Raw genomic sequence first — 27,521 nt, 5'->3', positions numbered from 1 at the left:
GGCGCAGGTAAAGAAAAGGCTGTATCGAGGGATTACAGTATCAAGGGGATTTTTCTTACATTGGTATAGACTTACTTTGCATTACACCTTCCCTTGATTAATTTTTTAAAATCTGACTTGTGACGGGATACGCTACGATGTTACGTAGGATCGCATCCGAAGAAAATAATCTGACAATAGTGAATGTGAAAACCAGAATGTCAAAACAACGCCTTATTCCCAGAAAATGGCAGTCTTCAATGTCGTTGTTTATTAAAAATTAATTGAAATGTTCGACGAAGGGCGACACTGCCTATGCTATCGTGTCTGATATCGCCCATGGCATTGGCGGGAACATACCCATGCAGAGTTTAATCAAAGAAAAGAGACGCGATGTTCAGACAGCACGTGCAACCAAGCAAGCTAATTGGAACACTCCTCCATCACCATGCACTTCTGGGAGTATTACTCGTTACTTACAAGGAATGACATCTTATTTGGAATTCCAAGAGTTTATTTAGTTCCCAGGTCTCTGAACGCAGCTGACCAACCCAGTTCTGTCACCGAGCATTGGCTTTGCAGCAGCTTCCATTCATCCACAAGGAGATGCAAGCAAAGTGTTTCTTTACGGAAGCCGTATGAACATTTGTACACTGTTTTTGTCTATTTTTGAGCTATTTAACCAGTTATGCAAATCGCACATGCTACATGTTTGGTTCGAATCAGAGCAATGCGTCAAACGCTTCTAGGTATGATTATTGTGCGGTTAATGGATGTATCACAATTGGGCTAAGTGATGTCAGTAATTTAATGGTATATCTCCACGCCAGATGCCTGGTACATGTATTTCTTTATTGTGGAACGAGGATGCTTTTCAACGTGGCAGTAGTACACCGGGTACGTAGACCGTGTTTGGGACAAATAGCTTCAGCATGCAGAATATTGTTTCTATGTAACAGTCTTAAAGTAAACCGAAATACCTTGGCATTGAGAAAAGTAGAATAAAATGCTGATGATAAATGTAATTAATAGTATATGATCAAATCTTACTCACCTGGCTTGTCAAGAATTATCTCGCCCAGCCAATGCCAAGTTTTAGTTAAAGCTTTACCAGCAAATCCTGCAATGTGTTGTTCAACTCAGGGGCTTTTAAAAACGAATTCCCTAATTGGTTATGCTATTTTTATACGATTGATACTACAATGAACATGGCTTTTCAAACTTAACGATACTTATATCAAGCAGAACGTATCCGGTATGCACCCCTAACACCTGTCCATGTGTCTCGGGAATGAAGCTTCTATCAGATCTTTTCTTCATTGATGCCACAATTACACCAATTCCTCAACGTTTGCAAGGGAAAAACAAATGGTTGATAAATATGTTATATCAAGTAAGACAGACATGTTACGAATTCATCCTAATGTCGTCTTTAAAGTGAGGTAGGATTGCATGCACTTAATAATTTTATTCTCTTTTTTGAGGGAGCATTTATTTCAGATTGTCAGCTGAGGATTCAGAACTGGCTCTGTGACAAATCTGTTTACCTTAAAATATGGGTACTGGTTCGCAAACAGAAATGCAGGGTGTCATAGTGTATGAATTCAGCTATAAATATGGGGACTCGTCATTTCACACCATGTGGAATGCTCAAGCACTCGTGGGACCACCTCAGCGTAGCAAATGCTCAAGATAGAATGCTCAAGAAGAATGCTCGAGAGCCGGCGGCTCTTTGGTGTTTTAACATTCGCTCTTATCTATCTGCAAAATTTTCCAGAGAGCGATCCTCGCCACAGACGAAACTTTATACGTTCCCTTTGAAGAGTATGGGAGTGGATCAAGTTTCTGCAGGGATCATTGTTTTAGTGGTATGGAAATCGAAGAGTGGCACAGCTATGTCGCAATGACCAATGGGCAAAACGAAAACACTCGGAAAGGAAGAGAACTAGGTCTACACTGTACTTTCCAATACCACATCAGTCAAGCTGGAAACAAAAAGAAAAACAAAAAAGTAAAAGAGAACTATACCAAACCAAACCAAACCAAACCAAACCAACAGCTGATTTGCAGAGTGGACACATCACAAGAAAAGCCTACCAAGAAGAACCACCTTTTAGTTGTACATTTGTAGTATAATTCAGCATACTATTCAGTCAGGATACATGAGTTGTTGAACAGATCCACACAGCGATTAGCAAATTATCATATCATAACTATCAAATCATACTTAAGCGTTTCCTTCTTTTTTCTTAATTCTTGTTATGTCCTATCTGAGTAATTCTGATGCTGGAACTTAAATGAAACAATAAACTGCAAGCAAAGGCGAAAGCATGCAGTAAAGTGACAAGGTAATACCGCTAACCAACCATAAATTACCATCAAAATCTACTGCTCTCTAATGACGAGAAAACGCGGAGCTCTTAGTTTTAAAACATTAAAACCGTTATGAGTCCGTTCTGATCAGCTCTGAAGGCTGAAGTGGCAGCTGGCTATAGCGGAAAACCGCTCTTGGATTCCCGGGTGACCTCGGGAAGACACCTGGGTTTACGAGACCCAGATTGGAGCGGTTGCAGCGGGCCGATGTCATGTGTGAAGGAGGTCGCACCCTGCCTGGAAATTGATTTCGTATAACTGGATTTGCAGATTACAGAAGGGTAGAGTGGCATTTCGATTTCTATTATTCTTGATCTTCCGAATATCGGCTTCTTTAACTTGAGAGTGTGCTCCTCTCTGACGGGCATGCGTAAAAATATGGTTTCGTATTTTGTTTTCAAGAAAAAAAGTACATGTAGTTGTAAACTAAAATAACTTCCTTGTAACTATATGAACCTTTACCCTAGCTGAAATAGTCTGTTTCATTATCTAGCTTAGACAAGCATTAAAGTAATGCTGTACACTGAAAGGTACACACATATATGAGCTGTTCTATACCAAGGCTCTTGCGCTGCCCATAAAGGATACAGCCTAAACTCTATCAGCAGGGATATTTCGTCATACGACCGTGACATTTTCACTTTGTATATAATTACATAAATTCGCACGGTAAATGCCACGTCATAAAATTGAAAACGTCAGTCATTTTGGGGGCACGCTGATCAAATGACCTAACATTCTCAAAGGTTTTAACTGTACAGCAGCCAGGACTCTGCACATAAACCACTGACATGCCAAGCATGCTACCTTATATAAAACAACACGCCAATCTTGGGGTATTCTTTGATGATGGCCATTAACGAAATCTTCTATACCCAAGACAAAATGTCAAGGATGCAGTATCTGAATGTTTATGATCCAACTGGTCACCTGATAACTAGGGCAGAGAGAAACTCGCTGCTTGGGAATTCATAGTACCAATGTCCAAGTATCGACTTAAAAATGCTCCTTTGTACTTTATGTTTTCATTTTTTTTCATTTCTTTGTCAGCTTACCCATAAACCCAAACTCTTTCATATCTTGATTTCAAATGCATATATCATTCAATTCAGTGATTTTAAAAGATCGGAAAAGGAAACTCGGTGAAATAAAGTAAAATTTGCACGTTCATTTGCTGAAACGACATCGGAAACGAAAAGCTTACTCCTATAGATATAAGAGGTATAATAACAAAGTTTGCATGATGACGTCACAACAAATCAGTCGTCGATAAAAAAACACGTAATCCGTCGGCCCACAGCCATTACTGAAACACAATTAAGATCACTGCTTGTAAGAAACAAAAATGTTTATCGCCTGAAGTGTCGTAAGGAAAAGATTTTCCGTGAAGTTTTACAGTCGAAACCTGATATGCGTTCTTTACTCTCGCACACGTGGCGTATCGCAGTGACGTCATGCGACTGGTGTCAGTTATGCTCAATTGAAATATGGTTATGGCCAGCGTTCCTTCCAGTATACCTACAAAATTATGAGGCGGGCGCCGCAGCCAATGCTGCGATATAAGCCAACGTGATCTTATGATTAATATTGCACACCGCCATCAGGCATCCATGTCTGTTCACACTTTCTCTACGAGGACCGACCTTCTCTGAACAGATACAGCACTGAGTGATGACGAGGGCGCACGCTTACCTGGCCAGATGTAATAAATATGGCTTGTCTATACCGCACACAGGCCTCTGGCAAGTCATTCTTATCTCCTGGTATTTGTAAACGTGGGACATGTCCAACTGAAATTAAGGGGTGTGGAAACCATTTTTTCTGCATATAAAGGTAAAACCTGTCTGTTGACACGGTGTTTTTCGAATTCAAATATACTTACGAATCGGAAAGCAATTAAAACAGCAAATGAGACGTTAAAGGGGAAGAGGTATAGATGTTATGTAGGTTTGGTATTTTGTAAGTTTCCAAACACTCCCCAAATGGACACGAGCGATTGCTAACTACAGTGCAAAAACGTAAATTGCACTGTAGAATAACGACGCCTGTTTTTCAAAGCAACGTCTTTCTGTTTACCTCTGCAGTTAAAATAATGTCTGAAACACCATTTGAAGTCAATCAACCGTCAAATTTACCGTAACCTTCCTTCAACCTTCGTGTGCTTTCTTGATTGAAAAGCCAGTTCAGGTGAGTTCGATCAGTAACGAAACACTACCACCCCCCCAAAACTAGGAAAAAACCCGCTTTGTTTATTAAAGCTTCACTTCCAACCTCGTTACCACAAACCATGATCAGTCTTAAATCCAGAATAATGAGGCAGTGCATCCATGCAGACATGGCATTCGTTAGTCACGCAGGCACAGCTAAACCACAAAAAAGATGGTTATGGCATTTCCCTGTTCAAGGGACAAAAATGCCCATTCGATAACTTTTTTCCTTTTGGAAAAAGTGATTTCAAACTATACAGATGTCTATCAAGGTAGATTGACATGACATACTTTATGAGAACAAATGACGGAATAAAGAAACGAAGCTTTCAACGACTTTGATAAATCAATAGTTCAATTTTACGCATTCAGTATCGACTCATCTACCATAATGGCCTCGACATAGACTCGATGGATTTGAAACAGCCAACCGTATCGTTCATCTACAATGTCATCCTTATCCCATTAAGATCCACTCGTGATTGTAAAATTGACCACAGCATTAATCTGCAAACGGCGAGGTTACTTGGAACAATCGGATAAAATGTATATTTCTACAAATCCCACTATGTGTGTGTCTCTGACATAACAACGCTAGTTTTTACTGCAATATTTTACCTCGCAGATTGTAATGCCTTGGAGTAATTACAGTCTCAGACAATTGAACACAGCAGACACTCAGGAAATTCTACCACATAAACTGCAGATTGAAGTTGTGCCTGTGGGCACCATGTTATATGAAAGAAACTGAATGTATTTCCTTTTATGTCAGTAGCTCTTGGGTGCAAAATATGAAATACAGGCTCAGAAACTCAGGAAGAAAGCATTAGATACAATGGCAGGATAACTGAATCGCCCGGTTTTCTTGTACAAACGAAAAAACTAGGAGTAAAATTTTTAAAGCTGATTCTAAATCCGTGCGTTAGTTTTGGACGTGCTTCGCTGAAAATGGCAATGATATTGCGCCGTAACTTTCTATCTCTTTAAATTTATTTCCACAATCATAGTTGAGATATAGGTACTGTGATACCATGATTCACACATGCATCTAAAAAATGGCAAAACTAGCAAATTAAAGCCTATTCCAAACAGTATGAAAGTATTACTAGTACGGTAGTATTTGACAGATAAAATAAGGTATCACAAAAATGAGATAAAAAGTTTAAAAGTAAAAAGGTTTTTGCGTCTTGATAAATTGTGGAAAGAATTAACGTACCATATGTAACTTTCTCGTCCGTCATAAAAAAAAAAAAACCTCTGTGCCATTAAAGACTTTTGATATCAAGGCCTGGGCTTCAGATGGCACTTGAAACTGTAAAATGTGCATCGCACCAAAGATTTTCCACGGAGTTCCTCTTGAAAGGGGTTTTGTGTGGTCTGTGCTCTTGCCACGGGTCATTTGAGCCTGCTGAGCCCGTCGAACCGCACAGCGTCCCTGTAGCTTCACACGAGACCATACCGCCTATTCAGACTCTTTCCCATCACCTGTCTACATCTGCTTATTACATACTCAATGCCGATATTCAGCGATGAATTATTCAAGTGTGAGTCTTTGCCATTCGATGGACTAACTCAGCCTCAGGCAGCTGTGTGGCTCGAATCGTCAGCAAAGTGACATTGTCACGTGCCAAAAGAAATGACCGACTGTTTTTCTGTGCATGATTTGAGTACCTTGTCGTGTGGACGTGAGATTATGTACTTTTCTCAGTGAAACCAGTACCAGAATTCACTGGTCACACAGCTAGTTAAGGGATTTCACCGTCTCATGCACCTCTACAGTAATAACACTATCGTAAATTATCGGTGTTCACGCAGTCTTCTATAACTGCCCGATTCTGATAAATGTCTGAATAGGTTCTCGGTAATACATATGGATCTCCATGTCAAAGCTATATTTTCGAGGAAAAAAGTACATCAAAAACACTGAGTCTGAACATACTGTACCGTACATGTGTCCCAGACAAACTGAAACTTGAGCTTTTCGTCGGGAGACCGATTGACACTGTTCACTCATGGTTTCCAAGAAAACAAATACATTAGTATGGTCTCATGAAAGAAATGTACGAAATCAATTTGTGTGGCATATGCTACGAAAGAGCAAGTGCTCTGTTCGCGACGACGGAATGTTTAGGATAGTTCCATCGCAATTAAAAACGTAGGAATTCCGTCCGTTTTAACGGCCACCTCTGTGACTTTGCTTCTATATTCAATCGTGAACAATGAAAAATGGGTTCCCAAATTTGTTGACAGACCCAAATGTTTCACGTCCTAACAGAAGGACAACATGGGAGGTCATCACGGGATTGTAAATATTTACTCATTTGGGTGTGAGGGTGGGTGGGTGGGTGGTTGGGGAAGTTGATGGAGGCCCACTTGCAGGCTCATGTTCACAGTGTCTGCAAACACTGCCTAAAATTCAGACCACAACGACGGGTCAAAAGGCCTGTTCTATCATTATGTTGTAATATTTTGTAAAGAACTCGTAATATTTATCTATCTTTCTCAGGCCATGTCACACCTATTTTTGCAGACATTTCATCGTTTAGGAACGATGCTTTAGCCCCGTCTCCATTGGTCCAACGATATATGCGTGCAGGTATCGGTAGGTTAACATAGAGAAACGGGTACATTTTGTTCTTGTTAATAAGCATAAAGCCATGTAGTTTCTTTTCCATTTTAACTGTTCAAGAATAGCTTAATGACATAAACTGTTTTTTGGAAAAATCGACGATTCATGGGTTTATTGCTTGCTTGACAGACGAGCCGATTACACAATGCTGACACCATGATCCACTGGTTAACCTGCCCATTTTTTAAAAACCCTAAACAGAAATTTTATTGACCCGCCGCTGCGGCACAAATTATGGATCATGTCGATATCTGAATTGACATATTATGATTAGTTTCGGACCAATTACTGCTTTACTGCGCTGGCCCCCGCAAAATCAATACGTGATTCCGGTGACTAACTAAAGTGGCAGTAAATCGTGTGGCACTTTTCTTCTCCCTGTGCAGGAAACAGTTAACATCAAAAAGTAGGGACGCTGACATTTAAGTTTCTACGTGCAGATTTGTAAAGGTCAGCAAGATTTCTTAAATTTACTTTGAGTAACTATTAGATGTGATGAGACGAAAATTGCCGGTTGGCCGTATAACATTTGTTATACCAGTATCGGATTTAGACAAAGATCATCCCGAACCGCAGAGCATGGTAAACGACATAAGCGCTCATATTATGGTGAAATATTTAAGAATTATGAACTGTGATACCAGTTTATTCTCTTGTGGAGTTTTAATTAAGTGAACACCGCTTGAAAGATCAGCCCAGGCCCCGGCTTTTCGAGCACTGAACAACGACCGGAAGGCTGGTACATTTTCTTCAGAAGTTGATGTCCCACTTGTTCATACCCTAAGGGATTGCCTGCCTTGTGTACCGATATGGCTTAAGCATTTCTTTGAGCCGCGTTTAAATGGAAACGAAACTTTAATTTCTTTGCTGGGACCCTAATTAAAAAGTAATTGGCGAGGGGAATCTGCGTAACGACATTATATGATCTCGATTTAGATCGTAGTGCGTGCTCGTATGTCTCCCTGGTGTGTCGTCGACAGAAGTAAAAATTAACACTGTTGAAATTAAACGTCAGTGGAAGCCGACATCTTTTCCTCACGACCCCACAAGAACATACCACAGCTGCTATCAGTACCGAGATTCTGTAGAAATCTCGCAGACAGGTCCCGAGGTCGCATAGCGGTGGGATTGCAATTGTAGGATCCTAATGTAGTCACGTAGTACACAAAGATAGCATCTCCAGACTGAGACCCTTGAATAAATCTTGTTCTCACTTTCATACAAACAAATTGCTCCCTCAAAAGGGTGTTGTATGCAGACAGCTTTTTTCGATTGGCTTTGAACGTACACCGGTCCACTAGTAGCAGTTTCAAAAAGATGGTATTTATTATTTACTGGAATGTTTTTGAAGCTACCACGGTACCCAAAACTACAAACCACAGCTATAACGTGCCCTAGTTGTGATTATTGCCAAATTACCGGTACCCGTCAAATTGTTGTAAAGTCGAAATGTTGTAGTAAAACTAGAGTAAATATTCAAGTACCAAGAAATCCAACATGCAATTGTGACTTTATTATTCGTCCTTTGAGCACGAACTGTGAACCGGCCACATTTTACTTTTAATTGTAATGGTTTGAGAATTCAAGTTGGCTTCGGTACGGTAAGATTCCTCATTCCACTTGGAAATTATATTTTGCATAAATAATTACACATAGCAACACGAGACTGTGTCAAAGTTCTGCATGAGTTAGGATAGTCATCTTGGAATGAGTACAAAATCACTTTGAAATAGAATATGAAACCGAATGGCGTGTCTAACTACACGCGATGATGCATCTCAGCAACCAGGCTTCTGACACATGCAGATTGCATAAGCTGTTCAACCTTACTCGTAGGCAAACTCTACTCGCGTCGTCGCATCCGTAACGAAATCATGTCCTGATATACAAACGAGCAAAGTTTCTCAAAAATATCTTATTTTAATTAACATCTGCTTGCATTCTGCGGTCGAAAACTGGAATGTTGACTCTATAATACCGTTGAAAAATCTAGGCAGAAAAGCACCTGATTCTCTATAACTGAAACACACAGTAAACGTATAGAATCACTTTAATTGAAATGCAAACATTTTCAGGGAAGATCAGCTGTTTTCTGTGTGTTAGTGTTAAATATTTAAACATGTACACCTTCTTTCAAAGTTGTAAGCAGGTGGTAGCATCCAATCCCTATCAGGGAGCTCTGCAGTCGATTGTGCTCCTTGTTTGCCGTAACCGGTTGAAGATTCGAGCTCCTTGGTGGGTTGATTACTTTAAAAACAAAGTGAATTTGCAAAATTTTTTGTGTAAGATTTTTTGCTTACCAAGACACTGTATATTCTTTAAGTATAGGTTATGTAACGACCCTAGTAATATACCTGGTCTCACATTCCCACACGGAACACATGTATTGATTAAGTGCCGAATAAGGAGCCAGTCTCAGCTATTTTACAATGTCAAATAGAATTAGACAACATGTGATTCGGTAATGTTTTGTATCACTTATAACGTCACTTTAAGTTGGCCTAGTTACTGATTCCGCAAGTAATTGCTAAATAGCTTAAACTCAGCTAACGTCGCCAGTCTTGAATAAACTTCAATAAAACTTTAAAACCTCACGTGTGAGATCATTCCTTTACCATTTCAACCTTCATTCGGCATGCACTACGTGAAATAAACTGGTATGAGGTTGGCAACAAGACTACCGTGTAAAGTTACTGTTTGTGCACTGTATTGTTACTGTACTAGCTAAACACATCCCTGAAGCTTTCTCAACTCCTTGGGGACATTAAACACAATAAAAAAACTCTGTCCTCTCAGATGCCAATTTACTCTTAGGTGGAGAGAAGCATAGAAGGGTAGATAAACGCCCAATCACAGCATCTGACCAGCTGCCGGACTTTAGCCCCGTAATACGTAATACGCAGGACTGTTTCAGAGGCCTCAGACGTGCATATTTATAGAACGTTCAGTGGTCAGCAAAACTGATTAATACAAAAATCCTACTAAAAACTGATTGAAAACAATTATTCAGTTTTCTCTGATCTTAAATTATAACAATGGTCACTTTAGATCGGCGACCGTTAGGCAACCTCTGGCCTGGTACCCAGGACATCAGGTAAAATCAAACTGTGAACGGTGAACAGTTTCGTATCAAGCTTGGCCAATGCTAGACACCCCAACCTTCATGCCTTGTTCCATCCTGGGTACAGGCTAAGCAATTGCACCGATCAGTGTATTTGATTTCCGTGTGTTACCCTTGCAGAAGTAATTAAATCACACTTATCGTGATGGACTGAAGGGGAGAAACATTCCATTTTGGCCGGGCTAGTGTCGGGGATGTTAAAATAGCTTGCCTCGGGAGTCATAACCGGACTTCTTTGAAGAGGGTTTAATGACGGCAAACGAAGCCCACACTGTTTGCTCGCTTGAAGCCGAATTTTGCTTCAGCAAATTTGCCAAGAAACTCCCCTTCATCCTTTTATTTTGAATGAGTGGACTGACTGTATGTCACCGAAAACACTCAACTGAATGTGCTAAAAATTGAGTAAGGACCGATCTGCCCACAGCCATCTTGACGAATGGGTTTTTCCCTCACAATCTTACTTGTTATGATATCTGGCGTATATTTAATACGCTACAACATTTTGGATGAACGTAATGTTTCTCAGCCCAATTTACCACAGACAGGTTAATATTTATTGTGCCCAGAAGTCACTGATCATTTGTTGAAGCAAAAAAATTACACGTAATTACACTGATATATTTTTATTTATGGGACAGTAGTTAGGCCAAAAATTACTGCTGGGGGGCTAACATCAAGTAAAATGATTATGAGTAATTCGCAAATTAGCAGCAACATGAAGCGGCAACGTAGTTGATGGAATGACGGCTTAATAGTAGGCCTACTTTACCTATATTATACAATAAAATTTACAAAAGACACACATATACAAGATATTTGACATTACGATATAAATCACGATATAAATGTGATATATTAAACATAAGCCTAACAGAATTTATTTTTCTATTGCTCTTGCTTATTTCAAAACTCCTGATGCGTTTTCAGCCCATTTTTATAATAAATAATACGTGTCAATGAAACTCGCTTTAGATTAGTCACTTCAGAGCACAATCAAGAAAAGAAGAACAATGTGTAACAGTAGTTTTACGGCGTTCTGTTACAGCACAAAAAAAATATTATTTAGTAAGAAGATGTGTCAAATATAACACATTTTGTCTTTTAATTTAAACTAGCTCTGGTAACCAGTATATTTAGTAGGTTGAATACAAGATTCCTAAATGAATTCCCCGTCAATAAACTGTGCAAAGGGATTAACACCACGGCACACGCACCGTTGGCTTTACAGTAAAATAATGGATTACAGAGTGCATAAGGGTATTTGATTTGTGTCAGACTCGATTAGCATCAGCAGTTCCGCTGCATATCCGAAGTGGCCCTTGCCGCCAACGATCAACGAAGTGGTTTTTGCATCATTTTGTATTGTGCCACTGCCGAAGATGTACCACGGTGACGCTATACATTTACAGCTCGAAATATCGTGTCCTTTAATAGAACGTACCAACATGTACAGTAGGATGCCTTGCATTGTGATGGCATATTTTGCCCATTTTGCTGATAGGAGTTTCCTTGTACGTTCACCCTTTAGTTGGACTTCCCTTTTTTGTCAATAGTCCTTGTCTTTTCTTTCACATGCACTGATATTACTATGTTGCAACATGCATATGTGGGCTGAAGAACTTATGACAGACCTTTCAGAAACAATCAGCACGATCCATTTCTAGAAGAGCTAGTGTGTGGCTTGTATTGGTTTCTATATCCCAACTATTATATGAAACGACTCAAATGTAAAGCAGGGCTGGGGTCACCGGCAAAGCCACTGACCCCAATATACAACAAATTTGCTGTATTGTTATCAAACACGATAAAGGCTGCGACGATTCTAACGTACGTAGGGTGTAGCCATACGAAAGCACTATAAATAGATCTAGCCTATATAGTGGAAAACTTGAAAGACTACTTCGTCACCACGGCAACTTCTCAGCTTAAGGCCCACAGATGTAAAAACGTTAATGAAGGGGGCTATTAACATCCTGATGCACGTCGTCTAAAAATGACCCTTTCCGGATCACAGGAAAACTATACCAGTAATGGCTTTAATTGAGTCAGACTCGTCTACGCCCTTGGTTGTATTTTGCCCACACCAACCATCTGGTGCATTGGGAATACAGCTTGGTCTTGGTTAGGTTCAGTATTGATTACGTGTATAAATTCAATGCAGGACCCCGTGTCACTTTGCACCTCTGTAGTTTTGTCATCTCTGTACACTTCACTTGTTTGTCGTCTCGCTTGACTTTTGTGTCGTACAGCACAGTTTGTTCGACAGACCTTCTTACCACATTGCATCGTCGAAGAACATTGTGCTACCAACGGTTCTTTGATTGTTCTGTAATGCTGAAGGTCTACGTGCAATATTCAACATTTCATTTCTGATCCATCTTTTAGCACGGATGCATTACCCCCTTCGTTTTGAGAATACCAACTTCTTAACGCTGATGTGCGGTTAACTTTATGTTCAGTCATAGGCAAGGAATCGCCCTTGTATTCCATCATACAGTCGTCTAGCTATATATTGTTTAAGCTGACCCCCCCTCATATCATTCATTGTATTCTTTTGTCAGGGAAAAAAATCAGCTACTTGTATTCCATTACCCTTTTGGAGTCATGTCTCAGATCGACATAATGCATTTGTGACTGGGCCGTGCGCAGTTGCACACATGAGGGTTGGGTGGGCGGGGGGGGGTGGAAACAATGTGACATTGTCATCGGTGTCATTTAGACAACCCAAAATTGAATTAAGTTTTGTAGGGTCCGCATATTCCAATGAAACCTGCTGTGGTATTAGCCTAATACACGACGTGTAAACTGAAGATATTAGGCGCCTCAAATCTACACCAACTCAAACGGCCAACTGGGATTGTTGAAACGTCATTCAAATTAAAAAAATAACATCTTAATATCAGCTCAGCTTGTAATCTGTTCGTTTAACCTGACAATAAGGTATCATCGAGCTGCCTTTTTTACATCCTCTCTCTATTTATTGACTCCAAGGAGGCGATAAGATAAAGCATTTTTAAAATTTGTACTGAAGGAATGATCATATTGCCCTTGTCCCTATCCAAAACCGAGGTAGGGTGGGTGTGTATCACAACATCCCCTGGAATTCACACCAATGCCGAGAACTACATTTGAAAGTGATAACTAACTTCTTTGGACATTCAGTACACCAACACACCTGAGCAATTACATAACACTTAATACACATTACTTAAAGAGCAACTCAAAGGAAAAAAAATGTTTTCTCTGATTTTATCTGTTCAAATAAATCTGGAAGCATCAAAATTGAACGCAGTGTCGTTTGTCTTCAGAGCTCAACTAAAACAAGTTAAAAAGATTGTTTTATTTTCATACAAAGATGCAAATTCTGAACATGCTGAATGTAGATTGCATTATTCCGAGAAAATGAGAGGAACCATTGCCCTGTTTTCGTAGTGGATAAACCGTTGTGCATGCCAAACAGTGGCTACAAACAATGGCTACATGCATTGTTTACATGCACAAGGGTTTATCCACTACGAACACAGGGCGAGGGTTCCCCTCAGTTTCTCTGTTTTCTCAGAACTATGCAATCTACATTCAGCATGTTCAGAATTCGAATCTTGGCATGAATATAAAAAGGTCCTTTTTTGTTTGTTATAGTTGAGCTCTGACTACAAATGACACCGCCGTCGATTTGGATCCTTCCATATTTATTTGAACAGATAAAATCAGAGGAAACATGTTTTCCTTTGGGTTGCTCTTTAATGCCTTAGAAAATATTACGGTATATCTTTTTAAAATGAAATGAAATGGATAAAACCATTGGAAATTAAAGCAAATAAAAAATCCTGCGATTAAATGTAGAATGTGGTCTTGTTTGTTGATTATAAGGGGATTAAAAGCCATAATCCTCTCTGCTTTTTATTGACTTTCTACTGGGTTCTGTGTCGTATCGCTTTTCCTGTGACAAATTCAATGGGGTTTTTCAAGCAGCTGGCTTGATTAGTTGGTATAACTAGTATATGTGAACGGAGATAAAATTTTGCCTGTACCTAAAACTTTGTTTGATAAGACTTGGTTACTAAAATGATCAAGGGAAAGGCATATTATATCAACGATTAGATGAACTGTCGCCTTGCCTGAAGGCGCGTTGCTATATGTCAGCGAACGGGAGTAGATGCTGCTGAGAGATTTGATTTCAAGAACTCCGTTTAAGGACACTATTGATAATAGATTTGTATGCAGTGCTTACAAGCCGTGTTATCAATAAAGTATCGAGAAGTCAGCTACCATGGCAGCTAAAGATCTTTACAGAAGTGAGTCACAAAGTCCACGTGTCAGAATATCAGTTCATTGAAGATTATTTGAGGCACTGCTACTGGCTTGCCAGAGCAAACCTGCCAATATTAATCCCTAGATCATTACAGCGCTACGTTGTAGTAGAGCAAGCAATACTTATTTCTGCATGGACACGATCTGTTTTACTTGTCTTAATTGAAACAAGCTGTATATCCTTTTAACAAATGGACGATCTAAACAAATACAAGAACCAGACAATTTTTCTTTTTTTGATGGGAAAACAATACTTGGTTCCATCAGAGCTTCTTTTGTACCTGAGCTAATATGACCTATGTTGTACCGGAGCTGAAAATTAAGGAAGTTGATGAGGGAGTTTCCAAAGAGAAAAAAAAAAAAGATAAACAAAACAAAACAAAAACAACCAATATAAATTCGCCAAAAAGTAATAATAATAAATAGAAATAAAAATGAACCAACATCTTCGGGCTGTAGACTGTAGCTACCCTGAAATTTCTTGTATAGTTCAGGTATTTTTTTTTTTAATTTGGACAACATAGTATCAAAATGTATTGGAATAACCATGCATACTTTTGTTTCGAACTTTTGGTTTGTTAGTATCCAGCTGTACGTTTAAAAACTCGCTTTAGTGTAGATCCCACACACTAACAGTGACGTCATACAGGAATGACAGAACCAACTGTTTGTAAACGTTTTTGATCTATGTTTTCCAACGGACCGAATGTCCCGTGAATTCTATCACTGGAAAAAAAATCTTCTCTGTAGCTGACTGATAATCTCGTGAACAACATCTTCATCTTGAGTTGGATCTTAATATGATTACCGGCAATGTCCCCTAAGGGTGAATCCATACGGCCCTTGTCTCTTGTTCCGTTACGCCTGGGTTGCTCTGTGTCATCTGTCGGACAGATACTATGAGATTATTGCAGAGTTATAATCTCAAGCTTGAAAAAAATGAAGGAGTTAAATTCTTTTTTCATCTCGAGATTATAAACGGGGTACGAAACCAGAACATACGGCCGGGCCTTCAGCAAAGACTACGTTGTGCCGCTATTGTTTTAAATGTATATTGAATTTTCCGCATGCATGTGACTCTCAACCTACAGACATCGCTGCCGGTAACATTCTTATGTACTACCAAGTTCAAATTCGACGTGTCTGAAATTATTTTAGTATGATGTGCATTCCGGTGAATTGACATCTGGAATTGTTTTCATTTCTTTATAATCCTTGTTTTGAGGCGGACAATATTTGTTGGCAATTTATTTGCTACATTTCATGTGTTGATGTTTTCCCCCACTTTAAGACCCACACTGCAGATGGGCTTGTTATAACTAGCAACATTTTGTTTGAGGTATAACTGCGAGGATGATAGGCTTCTACCCCCTTCAAGCCTCACTTTTCAGCACTGGATGCAATCTTAACTACACAACTGTTTCTAGCGAGGGGGGAACTTGCCAGATACACACTGTCATTCAACGTAAACCCCCTAAGTGGACAGTCGAAAATGACACGGCTACACATGAGCATCATCGGTCGAATCTGCCGGGTTGGACTGCTGTAATTACATAAAATGAAGTGGGGAGAAGGCCAGACATGAGTAGCGATTTCCCAGCAATTCTGACCTGGCTTCCTATTCACCTGTCGACTACCGACAGCAACACTCTAGGAAGTTGAAGCAAACATTTTTTTTTTAACATTGCAAACGGCTCAACTATGGTGCTGCTGAAAAACTTGGGCCCTGATTCAAAAATCATTTCTAACAATTTCCCAGAGCTGTTCTACTGCGCTCTCCAAGTGTACTGGCCAAAATGACCTTGACTTTTTCCAACGCAGACTGTATTTACCATGACCATCTGACATGCATCTGACGAGTATTCCTTTTCTGACATGGTTTAGTCTTACTTTCAATCATTTTGAAATCGAAAGCTCAGTTGCTCTTCTCAAGACATACATTTTGGTGAGCTCCAAATTAGCATTCATATCATAAGCTTACTCCCGAAAAAGGGGACCGGTAGCAATTTCTCACTTAAAGTTTGTAATCAACCATTCTAAAAACACATTTCTACATTATTGTTATGGTGACTATTTGATTCATCAGCAGCACAAATTTGCTTTATTTAATCAACGTCTGCACTAGCTGGGAATGACGTTCATCAAATTGACGAGACACAACGTCCTACTCAGAGCAATGCACTCTCAAATGTTTTAGTTTTCTCGAACTTGTTCTGAATCATGCCATGAGGCAACTAAAGAAATGCTACCAATAATTCTTTTGTCCGTTTGTCACATGCAAAAACAAAGTTTACTTCACGTAAGTTTGTTTGTGCAGAGAAAATACCCAGTTATTGTCTAATGACGTAGTTCTCACGACTTGCACGTTGCTACAGGTAGTTCGTATACTCTTACATAGTTTTCCCTTACATTCACTGCCCGCTACCGGTCCCCACATTCAAACCCCGAGGGACAATAAATACATATGCGACAAAGATTCACACACACCTAATGTATTCTCTAGGCCCTATGAGGCATGTTCTGAACTGCTCATGCGCCAAAATCCGCCTTTTGATCATGCGGGGAGATTGATGATTTGGTGTTAAATGCCACTGCCAAACTTGAGTGCATTTGTCATCGCGTCGTGTTTGAATATTCCCACATACTGTAAACAAAGCTGGGAATTATCTATTCCACAGTACCAATTTAAATCTATTTTGGAAGGATGGGACATCCTGTTCTATGACCAAAGGATGGAATTGACTTGGATATTAAAGATGCATAATTCGGTACCCGCACTAAAAAAAAAAATCGGAATGTGATCATCGGGTTTATTACATTGTGCTTTTTAAAAAAAAATTAATTAAGAGTACCGATGACTGAGCAACTTTGTGCGAAAGGAAGCGATTTGTAATCTTAGTCGGTGGTATCAGAGCTAAAGGAGTTGGAGGTGTCAGCAACCACCTTCTTTACCTGCAGAGTAGTTTTGTGAAAAAATGGAATTTTTCATTCGGCCAAAGTGGAAAAAACAGCTGCTAGCTGAGGTCTTAATATTTTGCTATCAAAACATGATGCATTATAATGCAGAGAAAGCATCCTCCCTTCAAACTTTGCCAGGGAGCTTGACCCATACCCATCCCTGCATGACATTCCTTCGGCTTGCTCGAACCCATCAAATTATCCTTATAAGAAATGCTGGATACGCGCCGTGGAACACGAACCTCTGGTTGACGTTTCTTCTTTTCAAATCTTTCGAAACGCCTTGGCCTTTCCCACCTTCTTGAAATGTGTCAACTTAATGTATTCTCCGTTTGCAACGGGTTGCCTTTTGTGCTTAAGCGTGCAATTCAGTCCTAACGTCATTTAATGGTTGGCACCACATGCATTGATTTCGCCCTGCATTTCTCTGAGGTCTTCACCCACGATTCATATAGAACCACCACTGATGAGATGATGGCTTATTACAGGGGGCATGAAATTTGCGCATCATCGCACTGTACATGATTGCACTCCCTTTCCCAGGCATCGACAGTCGTGACATTTTGAAGAGGAATGTGCTTGGTGGAAGCTGAGTGAGGTTTGGAAATCACATTACCAGCCGGATGCCGTAAATAAACATTCACTATTGGCAGATAATGACTGGGGAACATCGTTTGCGATCAAGCTGACACATCTCTGAAAGAAACGAATTAGCCATCACTGTTTGACTCATTATCCAAACATTTGAAATTAGCCCATAAACATTGCATATCTCCCAGACAGTAATATCAAACAGGAATGGTAACATGAGTATATGTCAAGCATAAACTTGTGCAGACCCTCCTTCCTTTACAATTCCGTTTGTTTGTGAGAGTTAGAAGGTAGAGTGAGCCACTCGAAGCTATCGGGTAAATAACCCACCAAATCATCAGTCAGATAACAGCTGCACTTGGTTTAAATGCAGTTATGGCACCAAACTCTGAAGTTATTCCATCTTCCATGAAGAAAAGAAGATGAAAGACTCTAATTCTATTAGTGTGTGACCATGTTTTTAGACATTTCCGTGCATCCGTCAAAACGGATTTCCTGTGCTTTCTTAAAAGTGAAGGCCCTTGCATTTTGGCAGACTGTAAATACTCTACGGAGGGCTTGCATGGTTGCCATCTTGCAGGCCAGCTGTTATATTTCACAGGGTAGGCACCGGGGGTCCCTGTGAAACAAAAGAACTGCCTTGCAACATGGCTACCTGGCAAAGCCCCTATTGGTTGAATAATTTTGACGAGTGGCCTGACTTTGTAGTTGGGCACAACTCAGAACGTGACCTAGCAACTTCTGAATATCATCCTGGTATCAAATTGTACTTTCTCGGAAGGCACAGAGCGCCATCACGTTGTATTAAGTCTCTTAAAACGAAAACAACATGAGCAAATAATAGGTGATCTGCTCTACCGTTCAGTGATGACAAACTGCTAAAATTGTTATCAAGGTACATTCACTGCACACACAAAAATATTTTTTCATGTCTGAGACATTATGACACAAAAGACTTCCAAACGTTGCATTAAATAGCGCTGTGGCAGAACGCCTAAACAGATCACCGGAGTACCGAAAAGTACTCCCAAAATTTCCGGGATGTGTGTCAGGCCCGTCAGATTTTGCTATTTCCGACTGTTGCAAACATGATAACGCATGTTAATATAAAGGAAACTCCCGAAAGAGAGATTAACAACTTATCGGGTCAACTTATGAGCCGATCTTTGTTTCTATTTGAGCAAAGCTTATGGGACAAGTGATTAGGTGCTTAAGGGTAATTTGCAGTCTTGTCTTTGAAACTACCTTCAGTAAAGTGTAATATGGATGAACATTATACTTGCCTCCATAGTTAAAAGACAGACTACTACGGTCTTAATGTAATGGCAAGGACTTACCGATAGTACTGATAACAGTCAGGGAGAACAACATAGAACCTACGAACGACCACTTCTGTACGTGCTCTCCGTCTACCTCCAAGTCGTAATTATAGAAATGGATGAAGTCTTTCTGGAGTAGGTTAAGCTCTTGAAGTGCCTGCTGTGTCCAGTTCTCTCTCTTCATCCCAGACACGGCATCGTACATCTTCATGAAAAAGAACTTCTTGTCGGCGTGCATTTCTTTCCGCATTCGGGTCTCCACGGGTGCCTCGATAGCCTGAAAGACGAAGGCACCAAAGACGAGATAGCCAGCGAGAATGGCCGTCAGGCCCACATAGGAACACATGAACTGTAGGAAGACGCGCATATAGTAGACGCACTGCACCTTCAAACCTGTCCGCTTGGGGGTCGAGGGGACGTCCACGAGCGGTGCTTCGTCCAGCTCAAGGATAGTAGGGGCCGGTGCTGGTGACTGTGTCACAACCCCCGCCGGGTTGGAGGATAGGTTGTCCATCGGAATACCATCCATTGTTCGAGTTCACCGCTAGGGACTATTAACTTGGAGGAAATTCCCTAGAACCATGACTCATCATGGGTATTCTTAGGGCGAGGGAATATGAAAATTGTTTGCTGGCGTCATTTTGTAAATAATTTTGTAAGTAGTAAATGTTGTAATATATCGTCTGATGACGTCAACCTTTTCCCATTATGAATGCGAAATCTCGACTTTTTTTAGCTCCATCAGCAATAAAACATTATGTACAAGTATTTTTAATTGGCAAAACGTCCTTCACACGTCAGGGCGAATTTGTTTCAACCCACGCCATGGCAAATTCAGAATACGTGGTGTACTTGGACTGGAGTTCACACAAGGCATGGTTACACTAAGCGTAGAATTGAGGCCGGGTAGAGACGATCAGTAACTGCGTTGTCACGCCTGAGTGGTCTTGTCTTCTTTTTCAAGGCACTGCAATTGCACGCTAACATCAACGCGGGCTACGTCGCGTGTCGGCACAGATGATTGGCTTTAACGGGAAGGTGGGTGTAGAGACACTCCGAACCAGGGTATTGCCCGCGCCCACTCACTTGCCTCTTACGTTACTCCCTGCTGCCTGGTGGTGCTTGTTCAGAGGTCTAGGTTGCCTGTCGTTGCAAGGATAGCATGGGGGGGATACTTTATAGTATCGATCCAAGAATAGGTGGCAACGTCCACGGCGCAGCGGGCACAAAATAATGCATAACGATATCAGCGTGTGAGGCGCTTGAGCCCGGTGTTCATAGAATGTCGAACTGGCGTGAACTAAGCCCGCAAAAGCATACCAGTCCTCCAACGTGGTCTGTGCCTTAATTGATCCAAAATAAACCTTAATGTCGGGGGAGGGCGCTGGGTGTATTTACCCGCTGACTGATGTTACTCTCAGCATGGGCAACAGATAAACAGAAGGGGGACGAACTCGGCGACTTGGGTCATAGTTGATTAGTTGACATTTCACTGATTCTGACCACCGAGCAGATTGGTTGCTGCTGGTTGTTCGAATCTTTATTTTCTTTTTGTTTTCTCAAAGAATTTTTTTCCAGCTGCAGATATGTAACTGTTTCACGAGTATATACAAAAATCCAAACGCAGTGAAGACAGGTCTATAAATGACAGAGTCCTGCCCGCTCGGGTATAGGTGTCTTCAGCTCATGCGGGCACAGTGTTCGGAGTTCATGAGAAAAAAATGGATCTGAAACTTACTTTACGTCTGGAACCGAACAGCTTTGACGGATATCCAGTCGAGGTGGCTCCTACATTTCAGTTAATTAGATCCCTTGAACAATTAATATAGCTTCAGCCTTTGCCCAGCAAAATCACATTAAAGCCCTGGAGCCCGCCTATCATCACTCTCACATAACTTAATTGTCCATAGTTCCGAAAGAACTGTTGGCGCGCTACTTATTCGTGGACAGCAAAACTCTTCCACGGTTGCACCATGTGGGCACCTGAAGAGGGAAACCGTCGGCTTCTTGTGGCTAACTGGTACAGAGTGTTTCGTTTTCACGCAGTATCTCTCAAATTGTGACGAAGAGTTGCCCATTTACACAATATCTTCCATACATACTTGCAAAGCGGAGCGTACGAAAATTGCTGAGGAGGAACTTCTGATGTGGCACACTTTAAAGAGATTCATCTTTCCAAGTAAAACAATAATAGCAGTTGCGTTATTTCGCCTGAAGCAACTCAGTTGCGTCAAAAGGTTTAATCAGAAGTTTCCGCAGATCTTTACTACTGAAAAATGTTACAAGTAAGCCGATGCCTCACACCGTACACGCACAAGTTAGGCGGCGAGCATATGTACAACATGCGTCAAGGAGACTTCGCGTAGTGTAGACAGACTGTGATCTGCACCCGCTTCGAATACTAACTGGCCATCTGGCAACTACGTCATTGCTTACCGGTAGATAGCACGACCAATACGCCTGGGTAGGTATAATCTTGTCTTACGCCGCAACGTAGTGACGATATGAAAATCATTAAAGTGGTCTCATCGAGGTGGGTGGTGCGTTCACAGGGTGTAGGGATGCCTATTTGTTCATTGGGCTGTCAGTAAATCCGGTGCGGAACAGCCGCCATCTGCTGGATAATGATAGCACTGTATTAATTTCAAAGATTTATTTCATTTTTGTCTGTGTTCGAGCTCAAGTTAACGTTTGTTTTTATAAACGGCTTGTCATTAAATTCAAGAATGTAACCTTTTCATATCAGCAGAAAGACAGATCACGAGGTGGCATCAAAGAATTGTATACGACCAAGCTAAGCGGGAATTAATGCTAGATCCCTTTGCCTATTTATAAAGTACAATAATAGTCTTTAAAGGGGGAGATAGTTAAAGTGTAAGTTCCCTAAGAAAGCTTTCATTAATGCTTCTTCAACATGAGGCTAACTGTGGGTGCAAAAAATTGAAGAATTTACAGGTGTAGTTTATTGTACTGTAATACAGTCGTACCCACAGTTTATGAACTAAAGTCGTTTAGGATTTTAGAACCCCTCATAAATCCTGAATGTATATTGACTTGGGACTTTGCATGCTTAAATGGAAAAATGAAATACATTTTTCTTGGTGTAGTGGTACACCGCTGGGGGGTCAGCTTTCAATATTATTTGGGACAGCGTGTGTTTGACACCACCTTAGAAAAGACATCTACAACACAAATACCACCAGACCATTTCGTCTTTATTTCTGATGTCTTGGCCCCCCAAATATACCCTTTTTTACCAAGTTGTCTGTAAAAAATATATCAATACAAACAAAAGATAGTGAGAATTGACGTACGAAATAGCGAGTAAGGACTCAACGAATAAATGCACAGTCACAACTCAGTTCAACACTTACATGTCATACTTGTGCATGTATACTGTTTGTGGGCAACGGAGCAAAATGTGGCCAGAACACGGAGGTACAAATCCTAAAATTGATGCATCCCAAACTAACATAAAGTTATTATATGCATCCACTAGTGAATCTCTCAGGCACAAGAAATCACAAACCGGTAAAGGTTTTATTCACCACAAGCTCCGGAAGAAATAACCCCTTTTTAGCTCAGCATATTTGCCATGAAAAGAGCTCATGGTGCACTCGTGACCAAGATTGAAAGACGGCAGACTTGCACCATAATCCGCGCGTCTTTGTCAATCGGTGCGTCCTCTCACAATTATAAATACACCCGAAGTAAACTTACACAGAACCCTATTTAAATGGTAAAGTTTTATTTCCTTTTTCATTTTATTTTACTGCCTTAAAAGAACACAATTGGTTCCCTACATTTGTTGAGCATGAATACAATCTTCACATTTCTGTAGGTTGTGATGAGTTGCAAAAGTATACTTTTTGGATGCAAAACGAAATGACACCTAGACTGGCTAGTAGCTAAGAATATAAAATTGGGTCTAGAAATAGAGTTGATGCCTGTCCTATGAACTGAGGCAGTCTCCCACATCTTATTCACTTTTTGTGCAAGTTTAAACGCTACTTTAGTGTATGAAAACTGTTCGAAATCTTTTTGCAGTTAATTAAGTGAACTATAAAATGTACTTTTCAAACATTCAAAATTGACCAACCTGTCCAGAGAAGTGAGGGCGCTGTAAGTGTGATGTAAACCTACGAAGACTTTGTTCTGTTTGCATGCTTTCATGATCAAATTTTGAAACCTAAATTTGCTCTTTGAATACGTGTCGGAGAAAACGTTGATCGCTGGCGCATTGCCAAATGCAACAATAATTTGCCAAAGTTAATCAACATTTACGATATCGAAGTATAAAATATCCAGCAACCTTTGTGCACATGTCAGTGTGCAACAGTTTTACTAGTGAATATTCAAAATCGAATCAGCATGAAATCTAAAAGGCTCTGCAAATTACGAGGGTAAAACAAAAATTGAAAGTAAGGTTAATTGAAACGCAAAGATGCAATTTCAAGGATTTAGTATTTTTGTATTACACATTCCCTTCAGGGCACAAAGTGTATCCCTATTACATGCACTAGTATACGCCGAGAGCTGTGAGAAATTGCGGTCTCCATAGGACGAATGTGAAACATTATTATTTGTTTTACACAAACCCTGAACAAATTCCAACCATATCTCTGTATCTGCATCCTAATCCATGAAACACTCGAACGAATTGAAAATACAACATGACCCTCAAAATGTAGCTTCTATTTGCGGGTGGGGTGGAAATTTTGTTCCGTGATTGGTGTTTTCAAGATGTATTTTTTTTTCCGTGATTGGTGTATTGTTGATCAAAAGACAATAAATTGTTCGTCCTGAGGCAAGATGCTGCCTCAGCACCACCAGCCCATCCGCAGACAGAGGCTACATTTTTAGGGTCATGCTATGGCCGCAGCCGCATCTTGCTTTGGGACGAATAATTCATTGTCTTGGGACACACCAAGCAGAATGATGCTGTATAATCAGGGACATCCATTTTAAAGAAACTATAGATCTTTAAGATCAGTTTGAAACAATCTACCGCACGGTCTTTTATGAATTTTTACCCAACTTGAGTAGGGCTATGAGGGATTTCAAAAAGTGATTGGATCAACAACCTTTCGGCTAATGGGATGTAGGCCTCGTCAGCCGCGCTGATGTCCTCAGACTGTGATGTCACACTAAGAACACAGAGGGTACTAAACTATGCGTGTATGCAATCTTGGTAATATCTTGATGTAGCATTATTATATATTTTCTGTTGCTATTGGATTGTCTTTACGTGAACAGATAAACTTGTAACTACTTCAACAAGGTTCAGGTATTTCTTTTCACTCAGTCTGATTTGATCGCTAAGGGAGCAAAGTTAACAGTGCCTTCCATGTTGCTTACTCGTGTGTCCGTTCATTTCGATTACCCCATCGTTACAACTCAAAAGCAGACTTGTTGGCGAGAAGCACTCACCTTTATTCCACTTCCTGGGTAAGTACAACGGCGTTAGACTGTTCTGAAATCGAGGGAGAGGGTTACGCACAGTGTAGGCACCACCCGTGTTTATTAAATGCATCATGGATTTGGCTTCAATATAGGCATGGTAAAGTCATTGAGCGACAGTCAATTGGATATTGGTGGGTGTCGGGGAATGCAAGATAAAAGGAATGCTGTGATGATATATGGCAGGGGGATGTACAAGCGATTCTTCTCTGCCCTGCTATCTAATATCAAGATGTGCGGCTGATTGCAAAACGGATCAGTCTGTTACCAGGGAGGACATGTGATTACAGTCGTAATTGGCAGTATGATGTAAATCGTATGCGTAAAGTTCACGGCATGCCGAAATATTTTCCTAAGCAAATTCAAGTATTGAAGAAATGCCCCAACCTACACAAACGTAGGCTGTTTGAAGTCATGTATGAATTCAAACACTTCTATATTTTTGACAAAAATAATTACCACACAGCCGCTGAAAGTCGATTCACTTTTACTTGAATGGTAGCACCTTGGACTGTTCCTTCCTGATAAAATCTATACTGTCAAGGGAAATGCTCACTTCAGTGCAATAAAGGTCAAATAATCTACAGGGTTGACAGCTATATTGCTGTCTTCCTTTCTGTTTCGCCCGGTTTAACGCTACCACACTTTGCAAAGCAAGTATGTTTGCTACAAAACTTGGGTGACGGGCACAGTATATCCCAAAGCTGCCTTAGTGCAATTTGGAATGTCTGCTCTCGAACCTAATGTCTAGTTTCCAATCAGATCTCATTTTTTGCCTTTGAATAGAGCCTAAAGCAGGAGAGCATGCTGTTTGAGGCCACTCCTGGTGTCAAGCCAACTCTGTCAGCCTTTCTTAATATCGCGCAGTAACAGCCTAATTCTCTTACTATCATCCATATACTATTAGTGTCGTTTTGCGCCCAACTCGAGTACATCAGCCACATTACATCGACCAAGTCACATTGTGTTCAGGGTGAATGACGGGTAAACCTCTCTCTCTGGCACAAACTTTAATGCAGTCACATCCAATCAACAACCGCATGAAAATGAATAAAAGAGAGCGAAAAAAGTCAACAGCAAAATTGCCGCTCTCTTGTTTGCCCTGTGGAGTTTGAGATGGCTCGTCTGTCAAACCCTGCATCTAATCTGAAATGGGGGAAATTGCTCAGCCAGTCTGCATGCCAATAAGGACATGATACCAGTTTGGAGAGTATCAGACACTCTTCGAAAGTCTAATAATTTAATGTACATTTCTTCCTCAGGGCAACACAGCCACAATAAAAAAGAAGGACATCAAAATTCGATTAAAGAATCTTTGTAAGTTGGCGTCGTGGTATTCAACCGAAGAGGGTGTTATTTTTCTTTTTCTTTTTCTATAAGGCATCCAGCGCTAGGCTAATCATTTCTCATTCAGTCTGCCACACACAGATCATGACAAAACATTCCAACCGTAATGTTCTGAGAATGTTTATCATAATCAAGTTACGTATGCTAAAAGGGGCATATTATTCAACTCCACTGCGTTTCCTGTATTAATCCTCGGCAATCAGCGTCGTATCGTATCGATCCAATGTTTGTAAAGTTCAGTCGCAAAAGTTTCAACCGATTTTGCCAAGCAGGCGCTGTTATATGTTATATAATGAGTTTTAAAAGGTGAACATTCACAAGCAGCTAATATAAAGGTCACTCTAGAAAATCGAGGGACATTTCCCCAACACTGAAAAAAACTTTGACTTTTTGTTGCAAAAAAAAGTAAAATGTCCATTAAACAAAAAGTCAAAAATGGGAAGGTGTTGGAAAAAATAGCAATAAGTAACAGTAACAGGAAGGAATTTCTCGAACCATGAGAAAACGAGGGATAAATCTGAATAGCCATACAAATCGTGGCATTTTACTTGTGGTACTAATGGCTAAAATGAATCCTATTACAACTCCCTCGAAGACAGGTTGGGCGGGATGGTGCATTAAAAAAAACTGTGGCACACTTTATACTGGTCTACAGATATATGCCGTAGACTTAGTGTACACTTTTATACAGTTGTTGTAAATTCACCATTGCACATTGAAACTGACTTATCCCTTGGAGATATATATATTTACCGTACCATACAAACAGACGGACTTGAGAATCTTTTATGTACAAAGAAAAACCTTCAAAATGAAAATAGGCCAACAAATATAGCTGGTATTCCATTTACACCATCAAAAGGTAATTTCACATTATGCGTAGAAAGACAAGATTCGAGTTTTAAAGGTCATCTGCTACATGATAGTATTAATGTGACCGTGGCCTGCAAAACCAGTCTTCAGTGCGTGTCATCTATTTAAGCCCCTTGCTCCAGCACATATAGGGCCATTAATCAAATTAACCTTTTCATATTGCGGCTGGATATATAGGCTAATCGCTGGCGAGACAACTAGCAATCATAATGTTATTACACAGCCACGGTCTGATAATAGCCTTATCATGTACTTCAATGATACAGTTGGTTTTCTTTTCCTCATCATGGGCTCGTTTCGACCTGAATATTCTCCAATCACTATATTCAACTCATTAATGGAAGGAAAACGAA

The 27,521-nt window shown here is 40.3% G+C and overlaps 1 protein-coding gene across 1 annotated transcript in view; it reads right to left on the bottom strand.

The window, feature by feature from the left end:
• The window catches only part of LOC110991222 (uncharacterized), a 47,782-nt gene extending 25,831 nt beyond the window's left edge, over positions 1–21,951 (bottom strand). The window contains exon 1 of the mRNA XM_022256493.2: positions 19,507–21,951. Coding sequence (XP_022112185.1) covers positions 19,507–20,017 — 511 coding nt within the window. The 5' untranslated portion in view covers positions 20,018–21,951. The remainder of the gene's footprint in view (positions 1–19,506) is intronic.
• Positions 21,952–27,521: the final 5,570 nt, after the last annotated feature.

This window comes from Acanthaster planci, linkage group LG03 (genome assembly GCF_054643075.1).
Source record: "Acanthaster planci isolate LZ-2023a linkage group LG03, COTS_SCS, whole genome shotgun sequence".
NCBI lineage: Eukaryota > Metazoa > Echinodermata > Asteroidea > Valvatida > Acanthasteridae > Acanthaster > Acanthaster planci.
The sequence above is the reverse complement of the archived record's forward strand: the minus strand, read 5'-3'. Positions and strand labels throughout refer to the sequence as shown.